We start from the raw sequence: 18,806 nt of genomic DNA on the forward strand, positions 1-18,806 counted from the left end.
CGCGCGTTGCCTGGACGTGGCTGTACGTGCATGCGTCAGTACGTAGGGGCGAAGAGGACCAATTTTAACTGCGTCACAATAGAATTCGCCTTCAAAATTACTACTGCTATAGCCAGTTCGCTATAGCTCTTAGATCCACTACTGAATCTTTTGCTTCTGAATATTTTTGTGGTTGATTTTGGGCCCTTGTTCTACTAGTGCGCATGCGCGGGGTCGGTTAGGCCAACCAGGGGTGAGGCCTGACGACGAAGGGGTGGGAAGGAAGAAGATCGGGGAAGGAAGGTGGGGCGGGCCCCAACCAATCGTCATAACCCTACTCACAAACCAAAGGTTGGGTGTGGAGAGCGGAAGAGTGAGTTGAGGGATAGATGGAGGGTAGGTTGTGGTACGACAACCAATCAGCTTGCGATACCTTGATGTGATTGACCAATTAGCTTGCGCCTCGCTCACAATGGCGCTAGGCGTCGGTATCTCGTGAGCGCGCTAGTGTGCGCGGGGCGGTGCCCTTGTATAAAAGGCATCGTCCGAGCGAGCCGCCGCCATTCTGGGGTTCGTTTAGAGGTGAGTACGGGTGTTTTTTCGGTTGGTATGTTGCGTGGCGGCATCGTGGTAGCGTGGCGAAATGGTGGTGGGTGACAGCGAAATTTCTTGTAGTGCTTTTTAGTTCTTGGAGACCGGAGGGTGCGTCTTGGGGAGCCTGTTAGTTAGGCTAAAAACGAGACGTAAAGAAATATTCAAGCCAACAATTGACAATTTCGTTTCCTCCTTTATTTTCCTCTTCCCAGGTTCGAATTTAATCGGAGGAAACAGCCCGGCCACAAGGAAAAACGAAGCAGCCGTGACAGCATCAAAAGGATCCTTCGAAGGGGGGGGAAGCAGCATCTACCAACCCAACCACTTGTGTCTTCTCTGCCCCATCGCCCTATCTTGTTTCCCGCCCCCACTCCCAGCCCAAGCTGCTTGGGACTCAAATCTGTGGCTGAAGGACCATCACCACAAAATCTATCAAAAATAATCAACCACCTTTCCTCCAACTCCCAAGTCCCGTCAAATCTGCCCATCCAGCGTCTCCTTTTTGAATCCACTCAGTTTTTTTTTGTTTCTAAGACCCCTCTCCTTAAGTGGAGGGGGTAATGAATCCTGAGTTGGCTTTATTTTTTAAAAGACTTTTTGATCCAATGAGGCCCCCCAAGTAATTAAGCTTTGGGTCCTGGTTGGCTTTATTTTTTTTCTCCAAATTTTAACCCCCCCTGAGCCCGAGGTGCTGACGTCGCAAAAAAATTGGATAGTAAGTGTCGAATTTTCAAAACCAGCATTACAACAAGAAATCAACGTTTCCCGTTGTGAAACAAAAAAAAATGAGAGGAAGAAATGAGATCGTAGACAAATATATAATTGAGCTGGAGAACGACCAATCCGGTCGCTTGAGTCTCCATTAAAAAAAAACAATAGGTCTTAAAAGTCTTATTCTCTCTCCCCTACCACCTCCCTCTTCCCTGCCCTGGTGCAGGCACGGAGAGGGTGGGGGGGCCGACAAGTGAGGATTTTCTTGATGGTTAACCCTTGGTAATCCAGCCAATTTTCCAGACTGCCAAAGCCATAAGAGTTCGATCTTATATTTATAAGGAGGAATGGGATCCCTTCCTCTGGATGCCAGCAGTCTTTCGGAAGGGTTAATGAGCTCACATACAAAAGATGTGGATCTTGTGGCCTAAAAGTCCCACTTCTTTGTGTGTGAGACAAGCAGGGGCGCCTGTCAATTGGCCAGATTAATAAGCAATCTGTACATAAAGATTGCAGGGTAAGGAGATGCGCAGATAAATATTAGAAAGTAGCTGGCTACGTCTTAATGGTTAAATCCTCTCGTTATATTTTAATGTAATTTGCTTGAGGTATATTTGTGTGCTTTACATAGGTGGCAATCTACGAATAAAGATTGCTAGACACTTAAGCCAAAGTAAAATATAGTGCCAATACATCCAAAGTGTTAGTTGGGAAGGTAAAGAATGTATTGTAATTGTTGCAGTTTGCAGAGGTTTTTTTTAAAGAAGAAAAAAATCGTTATAACCTTTAACTTGATTTTTAAAATGGGTACAGTTACAGGGGGGTGGAAAGTGGGAGGGGGGCTATGTGGGGAATTAAGGCGTGTAACTTTTAAAGGCCATTTAGTGCAATTGAATGCTAGATTTCTAAAAAATTTGTGTCGTTAAAAGGAATTTTTTTTCTTCCCTGCTTCAATATGGCGACTTTTCCTTGTCCTTTTGTCTCTTCTGAGCGGCGTTGCAGGTTGTGTCTTTACCCATTTTTCTCCTGTCCTTTTCCCACCTTGACCTCCTTTGTTGGGAGGGGCCCAATTCCCCTCCCCCCCTTATTTGTAGTATAGAAACGGGGGTGGGCTGTATTAGCAGTTTGACTCCCCCCCCCCCCACACTGCAAATTCTTCCTCTACCCCAAGCAGGAGAAACAACTTTTAAGTAGCAGTTTTAATTGCCTTTGTTTTTTATCAAATCAAATGAAGTTTTAATAAGTTAAACACAACTGGGGTGGGGTTTTTTTTTTGTATTCTTGTTTTGTTTTGTTTTGTTTTTTAACCGGGTATGGGTTTTAATGGGCTCTTTGTACTGTAACCTTTATGGCCAATCGTAGATGTATTTTTCCTCCTTGAGTCTCTTCTCCATTGCAAGATGGCGTCCCTGCTTTGTTGTTTTTCTCCTTCCTCTTCCTTGCCAGCCGGAGCATAGGGCTGGTTTAGGAGGTTAGTTAAGGGGGAGGAGCAATCTCGAAAGGTGATGTAATCTGCTTTCATTCCCCTCCACCCTACTGAAACTCCACCCCCTGAGTTTTGCCTTTTGTGCCATGATCTGAACTTGGAAGGAGTGGAGCCAGGAACTTGAATACCTTCTTTTTCTATCTCTACATTTTATCTTAGGTTGTTTCTGTTCTTTTCTTTCACAAAGCACCCCATTTTCTCCAACAAGCTGGTAGGAATTATTAGGTCCCTAGGGGTTGCTTCTCTTCGCCAGTGGGTACCTGTGGGTAGATTTGAGGTTTAGCAACAGGATCAATTTTTCATCAGTATTACAATATCCTAGGAATACCCCCACATATACACAACCTGGAAAACAATAAGTGGAATTTACCCATTTCTTTCCTATTAGGATAACCCAAATATCTCTGAGCCCAAAGGATAGTAAGTTTACAGTCTTAAATAGGAAAGATTAAATAAATCTGGTCTAAAAATGAATTTCCATTGTTAGGTTCTTACAGGAGCTAGTTCCTAGGCTAAGGACATTTTCACCTTTTGAAGGGTAAGGGTGGGTGCTAGAAGGCTTTCCTCTAAACTTCCCATCTTCCTCCTTCTCATCGTTTCTGGTTTTGGGGTAAACTCTTTTGTGTTCCGTGCTGTACCACCTCCAGTTGCTTAGCCTCCTGTACATTGGTACTAGGATGAGGAGTGAATCTTTAGGAAAAAGGCGGCAGTTGTAAACTCAAGTCAGGGGGAGTCAAGCTTCGTTTTCTGGTAAGCAAAACCTTTCTGGTATTACATTTCACAACCTTCATTTGTTTTCCAAATAATCATTTTTTAATCTTTTTTTTCTCCCGCCCAAACTTCTGGCTAATAATGGAAACATAATGTTCTGTTCTCCATTTTCAACTCATGCAGTGCTGTAGCAACCAGTGCATGTACAAGCCATGGCAGTACTCAAGGCTGGTGTTTGTGTCCTTTATCAAAAATTTTCCAAAAATCTTTACAAGTTTTAAGATCCTCAGATTCATGGCAAAGTTGGGAGGCTTGAACTTGATCATTCCCTTCCCCAGCAAATTTTCTGCTGGATGTGTAGTACCTCTAAAGAATTCCTTAGCCTCCAGTTTGAGGAGGTCCAAGAGACTTTGTACCCTAAGTTGAACCTATCTACACGATCAGTGTTACAAAGATTTTAGTTTACCCCTAGCACACTAGATGGTGTCTCTGCCACATACCTGGGGATGTGAACTTGATTTGAGTTCCTGAACTAGACTAGGGAAATTATGGGAGTCTCTGCAGTGTGAAAGTTGAGGAATAAAGGAGTCTTAAGGAACCAACTTGGGAGTGCCAATCCACTAATAAGCTTGAGTTGAATTTTGGCACCTTTCCTGCCTTTTAAAAAAAGCTCATGATGATTTCTCTTTTTAGAGAGGCAAAGAGGCTAGAATCCCCCATCATCAAAGTATACTTGGTAGGGAAAGGCTTCATAGGGATACAAATGAAAGAATAGGTACTGAAAGACACTGCGTCCAGAAGTTTATTGCATAATGTACACCACAATTCATATCTTTGTCCTAGGAGCTATATAATTTTAAGTTTCTCAGAAGGCAGACCAAGGCACAACTCAAAAAACCAATTTGACTCCCAAATAACAGGTGCCTTTAAGGTCCCTAGAGGGGAAGGAATTGTGAATTTTAGGCCAGTAACAAAATTTAACTCTCCAGAAGTGCTGCAACAGACTGGTTCGTGATAAACACGCATTCATTTTCCCCCCTTTTGTTAAAAGGAAGAAATAATTTTATCTTTGAGATAGGCAATTTTAAGACCTCATATTTTGAGTTCACATGGGTTTAACCCTGAACCCACTCAATTCTCTTTGTAATGAAGAGTTGAATTTTACTCCAGTCAGTTAATTGACAAGGTTTTTGATTCTTAGTGAAGCCAACAGAACTCGTAGGAGAAGGCTTTCTAGTTTGGATCCCTTGTGTACCCCAAAACCACTCATTTCTATATACTCGAAGCTTTCCCAGCTTCTTTAAAGAAAAGCTATGCCTGGGGATGAAGCACCCAGATTTGTATAATGAGGATCTGGCAGCTAACAGAAGAAAGAAGCTAGGTTAGAAGATGGCAAAGTGAGAGCAATGGCCCTGAAAGAACAGGGATTTGTTTACTGATTTTTGCTTTGTTTACTTCCTTGCTCAGGGGACCAGGCTCCACCAAAAAACTTGACATGGTCACTGGGGTGCATGAATTTGGCTTCACTCCCAGAGGAGTAAAGAATTTATGTAACTCCCGTTTTCCTCTTCCACCCCATATTTTTTTAAGTTCTCTCATTAAGGAAATGAGTTTACATGGCTTCATCTTTGGATCCTTATTTTTTATTCCAGAAATTTGACCTTCAACTTATTTACCCCTGATTTTTACATGCCACACTCTAAGGCAAGAACATTTATTTTTAACAGCCAGATATTACTATGAATTTGGGAGTCTTTCATGAACTATATATATTCATTCCAATTAAGACATGCCACTTCATTATGCTTAGGTTTTCTGCTGTAGCCCTGTAATAGGAACACTTAACTCTTTCTTTGCTCTCTCTGGTTCAGTGGTTCAGTGGTTCTGTTTTTCTTCCCCTCCATGAAATTATATGCCCTTTACAGTACCTGAAAGTGGAAGTTTGTAGGTTAAATCAATCCTGAACTTTTAACTGGGTGAAAGCTAGAGTTTTCCTGGGAAGTTACCTCCTGTCTCCAGGAATCACTAGTAATTCTTATTATCTAGACAGGTTCTCTAGATAGCCTTTTTTTTTTTTTTGTGGTAATTGCTAAAACTATTCAGTAGTTTGAGAGGAAGCTTGGGATGGAGGTGATAACGGAACCTCTTTTCTGCTGTGATGGCTACATCTATTTTCTGCTGTCTTCTTTCCTTTCCGGTGCTTAGCTTTTGTATAAGTGACGGATAACACTTATTTTCTGTTAAAATAATTAACCTTGATGACCCTTAATCTCATGACTTGAGGAGACTAATTAGTTAATTTTTCTATTCAGTAAAAAGAAGGTGGTAATTGGGGTTTCCCTCAGGTCCTTGAAGATAATAGAGTTGGGGGTCTAGTGGGATAGCAGGCCTAGCTTTTGATATGTCGGGCAGGAAAGAGTCAATGATTTGGGGATGGAAAGAATAGATGTAAGTGCTTTGGAATTCCTATGCCTGGTTCTTTGTTAGATGGAAGAAGGGGGAGCAAGTCTGTATTGAAGTAGAATGGAAAACAGTATTCCTAACTTCATAATTTGAAGCCTTCTGGGAATTGTCACCCTGAGAGTTCTGTGTCCTCAACAGATAATCTGGCATGGAACATATGTATTTTGCTTTCTTAACTGTTTTCTTGGTTGTTGATAGTATTAATGGTATTCAGACTTACTGCTGTTGCCTCTTCACACTCATCAGAAAACCTCTGCTTATTTTCTGATGCTGGCCCAGACTAGTTGAGTTAAAAAAAACCCTTTTGTCTTTGTTCATTTAAGCTTATATGAGGATTAATAGGTCCAAGTGTGCCAAACCAACAAATTGATAACTTTTATCAGAATTTAATTCGACTAAGGAAATTTTATTTAAAGCTACCTTTCTTCTGACCTTTGGCCCAGCTTATTCCCTTCCCTCCCAGAGGAAACAAAGAGGCAACATTGGTAATTCAACAGAAACTTTTAAAATCCCACACAATTTCCATAGCTCTATTAACCTTTCAGGATTTTTTCCTTCATTTCTATATCTTCTAAAATTCAATGTATTAAATTGCTAAATCCAAGAAATGGTTCACTGTCTTCACCATCTCTTGTTCTTTGATTCTTGTGCCCCTTCTTCCTCTCCTTTGTTGACTCTCGCCAGTTACTCACTTGGGAGAGCTAGAATATAGAGATCTTTAAGTCTTACTTTTCAGAGAGCTTTTGTCTTCTGAATCATCTTAAGGATATTGCCCTTAAAGCACATTTCTTTGCTTTCAGGGAAGCAGCCTTTTTGCCTCTCTGCCTCAGTTTACTAAAATTAGATAAACTATAGGTTTCCTCAAGGGTCAAGAAGGAAAACAAGCAATGTTTTTTCACTGAGACTTATAAGTCTGCACTGTCTTACAGATGTTGGAGGTAGACCCTGGGCAGTCATAGAAAAATAATTATTCCCTTTTTTTGTTTTATTTTGTGTTGGTTTTTTTTTTTTGCAGGGCAGTGAGGGTTAAGTGACTTGCCCAGGGTCACACAGCTAGTGTGTTAAGTGTCTGAGGCCGGATTTGAACTCAGATTCTCCTGAATCCAAGGCCATTCATTGCTTTATCCACTGTGCCACCTAGCTGCACCCTTAATCCCTTTTTTATAAACAGTCAAGTTTATATCAGCCTTAGGCCCTTAACACATATTATGTGACTCTAAGGAGGCCATGTTTGGAGAAATACTGCGTGAAAGCCCTGTCTTAAACTTATATCCCCTCCAGTCCTATATAATTTGTAGAATCTTTCAAGCAAATTCTTCATGTGCCAATCTTTGTCTCATAGCAATGGTTCCTTTCCTGACCTTGCCTTGTGATGCAGAAATCTATGGGAGTTCACTTTTTTTTAACTGTCATTTTTCACTTCTGGCTCCCTCATTTTATACTCAGCCCATGAATTCCCATACATAGGCCTTCTTGGGAATTGAGGAAGCTGATGAAATTCTTTGTCAGATTACCACCATTACTTAGGAAATTCCAAGCCAACCAAAAATTTTTAAGTAATAACAATTATGAAGTTTATTATGAACATCTCCATACACAGCTCAAACCTTTGGCTCCATTCGAGTAAATATCTTCAGTCTCTAGCCTCTTTGTCTCTATCTCTGTTTCTACCTCTTTTTCCAAGTTTACATTTGCTTCCCTTTCCTAGTATCACCAGTCCAGTATAATCTATCATTCTACCTGCCCACTGTGACAGTGCCTGAATCCTTTGGAGGACAACTTTTTAAGAGCTTCACTGTGCTTTCCATCCCTTAAAACTGCTAAGAACAATTTAGAACAGAAATGTTCAGACCTGGTGCTGATATCTCCTAGTTCTGAAATCTTGTTTACATAGGTAGCAACCTAGGAATAATTAAGCTATATTATTTCAGAGCTAGGAATAATGAACCAAATATTTAATACACGAAAGATGTTTTGGGAACATTCAGATTCATCTGACACAATAAAATTAACCGGCCTTTTTCTGACATATTTTATGTGGTATCTGTCTCTTATCTGCAGCCTGAGGGAGTTCAGCCTTTCTAATGGGATAAATTTGAAAAAGAAAGGCAAAGATTTTTCCAACAATATTGTCTTCACATCTTATTAGTGTTCTATGTTTTTGCCCTAATTTTCTTTTTTCAGTAGTGATAGTGTCTTGAATCTCCATTTCTGGATCACTGAGGTAGTGGCTAAATAACCTCTGACCTCTTGATGGGTAGAAGTTAAAGAATTACAAGTGCTGTTTCATTTAATATCTTTGATACATTTATTCAAACTTCTCCCCACCCAGGTATTATCATCATGGGCTCGGGACCCATTGACCCTAAAGAGCTCCTTAAGGGACTAGACAGCTTCCTTGGTAGGGATGGAGAGGTCAAAAGTGCGGAGGGAATCGCCAAGATCTTTAGGTATGTATAAGTTGCCATTGGAATGGATTCTAGTGGGGCAGCTAGATGGTGCAGTGGATAGAACACCAGCTCTGGAGTCAGGAGGACCTGAGTTCAAATTTGGCCTCAGACACTTAACACTTACTGGCTGTGTGACCCTGGGCAAATCACTTAACCCCAATTGCCTCACCAAAAAAAAAAAAAAAAAAAGGAATGGATTCTAGGATTAGATGGCCAAAAAAAGAAACATGGATCTATGATGCATGACTAAGGTTGTAGTAGACCTTGAGAACTATAATGTTAGAAAACAAGGCAGTTGTATTCAGTGTCTTATTAACAAAACACTTAAGTTTTTATTACTTAAAACATTTCTAGCCAACATGGGGTTTCAATAGCAGTGGCAGTAATCTGACAAGTCCTATGACCTTCCCTGATTTCCTGTCAAGGCCTGTATATAAAATTTATATATATATGTATATGTGTATATACATATATATACATATACACACAGGCTTACTAATCCTGTTGTATTGCAACTGGTAATCCAGATCCCCAAATCCTAGAAGCCTCTTGACTGATAAGTCAGTACTATTTTTTAATTATTGTATTGATCATATGAATGTCAGTTATATTTTTGTAGCCTCAGTTTTATTTTGTTTGGTTTTTTTTTAATGAGGCATTCAGGATTAAGTGACTTTGCCCAGGGTCACACAGCTAATGTCAAGTGTCTGAGGCTAGATTTGAACTCAGTGCCCTTAGTTTTAAAAGAAGAGATTCAAAAGCACACATGGCCCTTCCTAAAAATAAACTGGCTCGGTAATATATCAATAACAAGCACAGTAACTAGTGATGATGGGTGTTAGGCTGTGGCTGGCTGGTTATTGGAAGGTGAAAAGGTCTTTGCAAAGGAAATGATAATGCCTAATGCTCCAAGATCGATTTGTATATTTCTTTCCTATAAGAGTCCCTCATATTATCCTATTAAATATCCATCCTCCTAGAAAGTAGTGTTTTGTTCTTGTTTCTTAGACTGAGGTCCCAAGTCTTGAGAGACTTGTGTTCCTCTGTGGATAGAAGATGTGTTTTCTCTGTCCCAGCTCTAACTTCAACTCTAACCTCTAAGCTCAACTCAATTTCTCTTATAGCCTGATGAAGGAAGCTCGAAAGATGGTGAGCCGCTGTACATACCTGAACATTCTCCTGCAGACCCGTTCACCAGATGTACTGGCCAAGTGAGTGGGGAACTAGATATCTAGGAAGTAAAGATGAAGTTGGAATAGGGGATCAAGGCATCGGGAATGGGAGCATAGAACTCCTAAACTGTGATACACTTTCCTATCTGTCTGCAGGTTTATCCGAGTTGGTGGCTACAAGCTCCTTAATAACTGGCTGACTTACTCAAAGACAACCAACAACATACCTCTCTTGCAACAGATTCTGCTCACCTTGCAGCACCTACCCCTTACTGTGGACCATCTCAAACAGGTATCTCTTAGGGCTTTTGTCCTTCCTCAGCTGAGTATTTCATATAACTTATAGAAAAGTGCATTTTAGTTATCGTAAACCAACCATATTTCTGGGGCTTAAGGGGCCATAAGGTAGTTGCAGATAAGTAAGTTGTAGAGAGGATCTAGATAGAATCTTCTTTCTCCGTATGCTGACTTCTTTTCTGTTTCTCATCTCTTAGAACAACACAGCCAAACTTGTGAAGCAATTGAGCAAGTCAAGTGAAGATGAAGGTAGATTTATTTTTGTTCCCTTCTTATCTATTTTCTTTTTGTTTTGATTTTACCTTCTCCCCCATCTCACCAGAAAACACAGCTCTTTCTGTCTTCTTTCTTTTCTACTTATCTCCTTCCCTTTTTGGTCTTATATTTCTCCTTTCTCATATCTAACGTCATCCCTTCAGTTTTATAAAGTCCCTAGAATCTAGTCCTTGGGATTCATTGTTTGATGGCATTATTAACAGCATTTTGAGCAGTAAATCCCATAGCAGCAATAGTAATAAAGCTAAGCACTTTTTTGTTTTGTTTTTATCTTCAATTTAATTTATTTTTAGCTTCTAATTCTCTCCCTCCCACTTCCTCTTCTTCCCCACCAAAAAAAGCAAGACAAACAAAACCAATCACAAACATCTGGTTAAGCAAAACAAATTCTTCCATTAGCCATGTCCAGCAACAGATTTTTTTAAAAGCCTAAATCTGCACACTGAGTCCATCCCCTCTGTCAGGAATAGAATAAAATGTTGTATTATGAGTCCTCTGGAGTTGTTGGTCATTGTGTTGATCAGAGTTCTCAAGACTTCCCAAGTTATTTTTCTTTTACAGTACTGTTGTTGTTGTATAAACTGTTCTCCCAGTTCTGCTCACTTCACTTTGCAACAAATTAAAATATTTTGAAGACTTCATATAATCCCTAGGATATCTCTTCCAGTTTGCACTGAATTGTCATATGACATGAATTCAAGTCTTATTATCCTGGGCACCTTCTTCTGACTCACTCCATGCTTCTCAAATGTGATACACCCAGAATTTTATAGACTTCTTCTGGATGTGTGGTCTCTATAGGACCGAGTGCACAGGGATCATCATCCTGGCCTTTATTCTAGACACGTATATTAATGCAATAGTTATCCCATCATGCTGCTGACTCAGTGAACTTATTAAAGTTCACTAAAGTCACTTGATATTTGTCACGTAGACTACTTTGTAACTGTCTTCTCCATCCCATTCTATTTATGCAATAGATTTTCTTTAAATCCCAGCCCAAGTTGATGTTCCCACTGATCCTGATCATCCTCTACCCTTTCCTGTCTACTCCATTGTCCCAATTTCCTTAAGAACTAGAAGAGTTTCACAAAAAAAAGAGAAAACTGCATTACTGTAGAGTACCTAGAGACATATGGGGGGGGAGGGGAAAGACAAAAGAAAAGGGAGAGGACCAGAGCTAATGATGTAATTGAGTCAGTCATCTTGATTATAATTGACTTCAAGTTGGTGATCCATAGAGGCTGCCCTTCAGTTTGGGATACAAATTATACTGAGTTATAGGTCAGAGAAGCTCATCCTTCCACAGTGGTCATGACCTTTTATAAAGATAGGGAACCAATTGCAGCTTTTTCCTCACCTCAACCAGTCTTTTATGGGGTGTTTGTTTCAAGTTTCTTATTGGGGTCATTACAAAAGAGTTCTGAGGACAAGAGAGTAGGGCCTAGAAGCAGGTAGAGGTGGGGCAGTAGGAAGGGGTACTATGATTTGGCAGTGTCCATCTCTGTCATTCTCCTGTTTCTAAAATTACTTTTGTTTTCCTTGAAGAACTCCGGAAACTAGCTTCAGTCCTTGTCAGCGAATGGATGGCTGTCATCCGCTCTCAGAGTAGCACCCAGCCCACTGGTAAGTTACTTTGTCCTTCATCTTGGCATAATTAGCCTGAAAGGGTTCTGGGAAGAGTTCCATTTCATTCTGTTTCCTGGGTGAAATTAGCCTTCTCACCATACAACAGCAGCTGGCATTTATTCAGTATTTAGAGGTTGCAAAACAATTTACATACTTTATCATTTATCCTCCCCAACAATCCTATGAGGTAAATATTACAGGTATTGTAGTATGCAGATGAGGAAACTGAGGCAAACAGAAAATAAGTGACTTGCCCATAGTCATACAGCTAGTGTCAGACACAGGTCTTACAGTCCCAAGTCTAATAGTCTCCAAGTCCAGCATTCTATCTACTATACTGTGCTTCTCTATATAAAATCTTCTGCCCTTGGGCTCTCCCCCTATAGAGAAAGATAAGAAGAAAAAGAAAGAAGAGGGGAAGGGACGCACAGCTCCTCTTGAACGACCTCTTCCTGAAGTGAAGGCAGAAACGAGAGCTGAGGAGGCACCAGAGAAGAAGAAGGAGAAACCTAAATCATTGCGAACCACAGCTCCTAGCCATGCCAAGTTCCGTTCTACTGGTAAGGCTGAGTCCTGGTCTTGGAAGGGTACATAGACACTTTGCTGTGAACAGAATTATATATGCATGCACACACATACACTCTGAGATCTGAACAAGACATTGCCCTTTGGGGAGGGAAGGTATTGATCTGTGAATCTACTTACAAGGGTAAGAGAAAAGCACTTTAGGAACAGTGGTTGGTACAAGGTGCTTTGATGGTTGACAGAGAGAGATAAAGGAAAGCAGAAGAAAGAACAGTGTCAAGAATTCATACCATGTCTACCTTTTTCAGGCTTGGAATTAGAGACACCATCCCTGGTGCCTGTGAAGAAGAATGCCAGTACTGTGGTTGTTTCTGACAAGTACAATCTTAAGCCCATCCCCCTTAAGCGTCAGAGGTATGTATTAGGTCTGTTGCAAGTATTAACCTGAGGTAATAATATAAGGATTGGTAGGGAGGACTGCTGCATACTTTTAACTATCTTTTTTCTTATAGCTCTGCAGCTACACCTGGTGATGTGGCTCCACCAGCTGAAAAGAAATACAAACCACTCAATACAACACCTAATGCCACCAAAGAAATTAAAGTGAAGATTATACCCCCACAGCGTGAGTATGGCCACAGACAAGGGACAAAGGACAAACATAGTAGACTTTCTAGCTAGGGGAATGGAATTTGGTTTTTTGGTTTTTTACTATCTTTCCATTTAGTCTATTTCATTTTTCTAAGTCTTCCTAATGTAGTCTCTAATTTTCTTTTCTCTCTTTTTTTTAATCTACCAGATTCCTAGCCTTTCTTTCCCTCTCTTTGTGTGCCCTTCTATCTCTGGATTTTTAGTCTTCAATCCCTAGAATTGCTCTTGTGGTTCATTCATTGGTATACCCTTCCCCTCTTCTTCACTTTCCCTGTACTTCACTTCCCCTTTCCCACTGTCAGCTAACCAGTACTCGGCTATATTTAATGTCCAAAACTATAGATTGCTGAAAGATAAGCCTAGTAACATTAAGAATTTCTTACGTGAATTCCTATGCCATATGTTCTGAAATTTTTATCATCATATCTTGGTTGGAGAGAGATCTCACTACTTTACTATTTGGCCAAGACTTTGTAGTTGTGATAGAGGGAAGTATGCCATCTGTCCATCTGTCTATACACTATAATAACACTTTCTTCCCCCCCCCCCCCTTCTCTTTAGCTATGGAGGGCCTGGGTTTCCTAGATGCCCTCAACTCAGCCCCTGTTCCAGGCATCAAAATCAAGAAAAAGAAAAAGGTTTTGTCACCCACAGCTACCAAGGTATGTATCTTCAGTAGTGTAGGGTGGGTGATAGAGGACAAAACTTGGGTCATGCGATTGGAAAGTAGCCTTAAGTCTATCTAGGAGCCATTGGGAGACTGGATCTCTGACATGGTTTTTCTTACAAAAAGCCTCCTTTTGCTGGCTGTGGCTTCCCTATCCTGATGATCTCTTTTTTTCCTATAGCCAAGCCCCTTTGAGGGGAAACAAAGCACAGAGCCAAACACAGTCAAACCTTCTTCCCCGGAGCCAGCAGCCCCTGCTGAGGCCATGGACATAGAGCGTCCTGGAACCCCTGTCCCTCCCGTTGAAATTCCAGAGCTTATGGACACAGGTAAGATTAGAGACTGGTTGTCTAGGGTTCCAGTTGTCTGGGTCCTGAGAAAAGGGAACTGGGGCTGGAAAACTGGACTTGGGGGGACCTTTGATTTGAGGTCAGGACTCTTACTAGTTCAGGTGATAATTCTACTGACTCATTTCAGCTTGTGGCTCTGCCATTTTCCTACTTGTATGACCTTAGGCAAGTCACTTAACCTTTTAGGGCCTTAGGGTTAAATATCTTCTCTGACTTCTTGCATTAAACCCTATAATCTTCCACTCCTTTCTTTTATAGCCTCCTTGGACACAGGAGTGCTGGATGCAAAACCAGTGGAGAGCCCTGGGGATCCAAGCCAGTTGACAAGGAAGGGCCGGAAGAGAAAGACTGTGACATGGCCTGAAGAAGGTAAACTGAGAGAATACTTTTACTTTGAACTGGATGAGACTGAGCGAGGTAAGAGGGTAGATTGATACATAGGGGCATCTTGGAGCTATGGAAGATGGAGGGTGATGGGATCTTGAAAAGGATCCATACGGCCTAACTTCTCCATGTTCTCTTCTTTTCCTTCTTTTCCTTCCTCCCATCCCTCACCTCCCAACAAAACAAACAAAAACAGTTAATGTGAACAAGATCAAGGATTTTGGTGAGGCAGCCAAGAGAGAGATACTGTCCGACCGTCATGCCTTTGAGACAGCTCGGCGTCTGAGCAATGACAATATGGAAGAGAAGGTGGCGTGGGTATGCCCCCGGCCCCTGGTCTTACCTTCGCCCCTTGTGTCCCCGGGTGGCAATAGCCAAGAGCGCTATGTCCAGGCTGAACGTGTGAAAGGAATCCTGCAGGAGCTCTTCTTGTCCAAGGAGAGGTGAGTAGAGAATAAAACTCTCAGACTCTCAGTTGAGAGCAAGATGAAGCGAGATATGATTGTTGAGAATCTGGACTTAATGGAGAAGTAATCTTAACATCATTTCATTCCTTCACAGTGTGCCTGACAGTCCCCATGAGCCTGACCCTGAGTCTTATGAACCTGTTCCTCCAAAACTCATTCCTCTGGATGAGGTAAGGCATCTTTGTCCTTCACTTTTTGTCTAAATGTCTGAATATTTTTAGGAGAGGGGGCAGGAGCCACCTTAATGTCTCTCTCAAATATAAATGTTTGACTCATCATTACTCTAACTTTTTATAACTTTTTAGGAATGTTCCTTAGATGACAACCCATATTCTGAGGCATTAGAGACTGGTGGACCAGGTGGTTCCCCTGATGGGACAGGTGGCTCCAAGCTGCCTCCTGTGCTGGCCAACCTTATGGGAAGTATGGGTGCTGGAAAGAGCCCCCAGGGCCCAGGAGGAGGTGGCATCAACGTTCAGGAGATCCTTACCTCAATAATGGTGAGATGCAAACCTTTTCAGGAGGTTCCCCCCGTTTTTTGTCTTCTTTGTAATTTTTTCTTCTTCTTTATCCCTCCTACAGCATGTTTCCCTCTCCCTCCTGGATCCATTCTTCCCTTTTCTAGTTAGATTTTTTTGTTTCTTTTACTCCTATGTCTCCTGACTGATCTCTTTTCCACACCAACTCTACTCCTTTTCACAGGGAAGCCCCAACAGTCACCCCTCAGAAGAGCTGTTGAAACAACCAGACTACTCGGATAAGATCAAGCAGTTGCTGGGTAACCTGCAGGGCCAGCCCCAGGGGCCTGGGGGAGGAGGTGAGGAAGCCCACTTTAGGTTGAGAGGTGAAGCACAGCCAGGTAGATATGCTCCAATTAAAATGGGGCAGGAGGGACACCACAGCAGAATGATCTTAGAAGAAGGGGTTATTAAGAACCAGGGGAAAAGCCAGTAGGAAGGAAGTAAAGGAAGACTAGAACAGTCCCTAAGATTGTAAGAATAGGCTTTGTTTATTCTCGCTGTTTTAACTGGGAGTGTTAGTGGAGGTAGACCCCTCAGAGTGGTGATTTTTCATCCTAGAATCTATCTTACTGACATTTTTTTTCCTTCCTCATAAGTCAGTGCCCCATGGGATTTTAGGACCTGCCCCAATGGCTAATGGTTTTCCCCCCTGGAGGCCCAGGGGGCCCCAGTGGCCCCAAAGGCATGCAGCATTTCCCCCCCTGGCCCTGGAGGGGCCTATGGCCAGGTAAGTAATTCTGGAGGGAGTATGGGATTGACTTAAGCACAGGAAGAAGTGTAAACTAAAACATGGTCATGAGCCTGGCCAACTACCTTGATGTGTTTGAATGCTTTGAAATGAATAATCTTGAATGGTTCTTTCTTTGTAGGTCCCCATGGAGGTCCTGGTGGTCGCAGTGGGTCCCACGACTTTTTGAGGCCCACCCCCCCCTCCCCGTGGGGGTGACCCCTTCTGGGATGGTCCCAGGAGATCCCATGCGAGGCGGTCCAATGCCGAGGAGGACCCAGGGCCTGGTCCTGGGCCTACCATCGAGTGCCGAGGAGGTCGAGGCGGGGAACGAACCACCTCCATTTCGAGGAGGTCCGGGGGAGGCCGCTCTGGGGGAGGACCTCCCAATGGACGAGGAGGTCCCGGTGGAGGAAGGGTGGAGGTTGGTGGCCACCGTCCCCACGATGGCCCTGGTCCACGGTGGACCCCACGGTCACTCGCCTCACGATGGCCCTGGCCATCGAGGCCATGACCACCGAGGCCCACCCCCACATGAGCATCGTGGCCATGATGGACCTGGTCATGGAGGCCACAGAGGACATGATCCCCATGGCCATGGAGGAGGTAAGTGCTCCCTATGAAGTAGCTATACAGTTGTTATTCTCCTTTTATACCCTTTAGAATGTCCTGTAATCTCCCATATTCTCCCCTGAATTGTCTTGCTTAAATCTAGTGATGATAACTGGGGGGAGGGCACAGGGTTATTCCTTTTCTCTGGGGTCTCTGATATCCATCTAACCACCTTACCATTGTTCCAACAGATATGTCAAGCCGCCCTGTGTGCCGACATTTTATGATGAAGGGCAGCTGCCGCTACGAAAACAACTGTGCCTTCTACCACCCAGGTGTCAATGGGCCACCTTTGCCCTAGGGGCTACCCATCTGTGGTACCCTATGGACTGCAGCCTCCCTCCCTCCTTGGCCCTGTTGTCCTGTTATGGCTTCTGTGAGGCCCACCTCCCCCTTTCCCCAGCTGATGAGCTGGACTCCCTTCCTCACCCCTGTTTGGGGTTTTGGGGATTTTCTAATCACTGGTGCGCATTGTTGTACATATTTTCCTCCAGTCAGGGGAGGAGAAAGACTGATACAGCCTGTACCCCTGGACTGCGGAAGAGGAGACCTAGTGGGCTTTGCCCTGTGAGGGGCAGTTACCTAGCCCTAACCTCCTTCCAGTATTATCCTGGACCCTGCATATACCTATGACTGGTTATCCTGAAGGAAGGGGAAGACCCCTCTACAACCAAGATAGAAAAGGTGGACCTTTTCTGTCTTTGGTCACCCACATGAACAATCCCCTGACATGGTGTCTATTGCACTTATTGTGAAATCATCCTATAACCAAGCAGGTTCATTCATTCCTTATGGGGGTGGGGATGTGATGAGGAGTACCCTCTTACTTCATTGCACTGAGAGGGTTCCCTGTAGGCTAGGTGTGCATTATCCAACACACTCTATGCCCTGCCTTCCTCCCTTCTTTTCCTATATAATATATACATCAGGACCTGTCCTTTGCACTCTGAATCCTTTTTAACAGTATGACACTGCAGCCTTGTATGAGCACCCAGACCAGCTTTATCAGTCCTTCATACTTTTGGACAAAAGTCATCCATATTCTTTGAACCCATTATTTTTTCAGCTGGTGTAGGTGAGATCCCTGGTGTCAGTCCCCCCTTTCCTTCTACTAACTGGGAGATCTGTAAAACACTCTTAAGCAAGACCACTCTGTCAATATGTCAGTGAGCCCAAGTCTGACATAGTCACACTACATGCACTGCCTTTTGAGAGTTTTTCAGCTCCAGTCCCTCTTACCCTAAACCATGTCAGTGTGAGGCCTCTCCAGGCCCAACCTCATCAGTCACTTCTATAATTCCCCACCTGGCTCTTTCCAGGGTGGATCCTGGACAGTATTGCTGCCCTTTCCCAATTTTCTCCTTTGTCCCATCCCAGCGTCAGTTTGTTTCTGTGAAAACGGCAGTGAGTGGATCGGGGTTTTGTGCAGGGCCCCAGGTTTAGAGCCACAATGGATTGAGGATGATTATTTTCTTTTTGTTTTGTATATTTTGTACATTAATAATAAACAGTGGAAAGAGAAGCTTATTTAAACTCTTGTGTGCCTTGATTCCTTTGTAAGGACGAAGGACAAACAAGGAAAAAAGTGTGGTATAGTAGATGACAACTTAGGAAGTCTGGGACTTCAGTGTTTTCCCATTGCAAAATAGGGGAAATTGCAAACTTGATAAGATCAACCAAAGTATATATATAACTGCCTTGAGTAACTAAAGTAGGAGATATATAAATAAGAAAAGGAGTATGTGTATAGGGGGGACCCTAAAAGGATGGGTAATGGAAAAGGGAGTGTTAGCTCTGATCTATGTATACATTCTTTCCCCATTGCCTCAGGCTGAGGCCAATTTATAGAGTGAGGAGCTGGGTGAGAGCAGAATATAGCCATGAAAAAAGTAAGGCCTCAGCAAATTTTTTGTCCATGCTGTGATGTAAGTGGCTGTGGTCGATTCATATTCTGTAGATTGAGTCCAAAACTTTGGGGCGGGGGGAAAGAGGGGGGACCCATCAGGTTGGCTGGTTGTTGGTCATTGCATCGATCTGAGTTCTTTAGTCTTTTCAAGTTGTCCCTTTTACAATGATGTTATGTAAATGGTTTCAGTTCTGTTCACTCCTGCTCAGATCACACAGGTCTTGGGTT

General features: G+C 42.7%; 1 protein-coding gene across 1 annotated transcript; it reads left to right on the plus strand.

The window, feature by feature from the left end:
- The first annotated feature begins 526 nt into the window (after positions 1-526).
- On the plus strand, positions 527-18,199 carry PPP1R10 (protein phosphatase 1 regulatory subunit 10). Its single transcript, XM_044000862.1, is given in 25 exon segments — positions 527-561; positions 786-1,288; positions 8,277-8,394; positions 9,519-9,605; positions 9,723-9,858; positions 10,061-10,112; positions 11,688-11,765; positions 12,155-12,328; positions 12,602-12,707; positions 12,806-12,918; positions 13,506-13,606; positions 13,793-13,940; positions 14,220-14,378; positions 14,542-14,788; positions 14,907-14,982; positions 15,118-15,312; positions 15,515-15,590; positions 15,934-15,980; positions 15,982-16,060; positions 16,203-16,225; positions 16,227-16,295; positions 16,297-16,326; positions 16,329-16,516; positions 16,518-16,666; positions 16,864-18,199. Coding segments are annotated over 23 exon segments (2,550 nt in total). The 5' UTR covers positions 527-561; positions 786-1,288; positions 8,277-8,287; the 3' UTR covers positions 16,974-18,199.
- Positions 18,200-18,806: the final 607 nt, after the last annotated feature.

Source organism: Dromiciops gliroides, chromosome 4, assembly GCF_019393635.1.
Source record: "Dromiciops gliroides isolate mDroGli1 chromosome 4, mDroGli1.pri, whole genome shotgun sequence".
Lineage (NCBI taxonomy): Eukaryota > Metazoa > Chordata > Mammalia > Microbiotheria > Microbiotheriidae > Dromiciops > Dromiciops gliroides.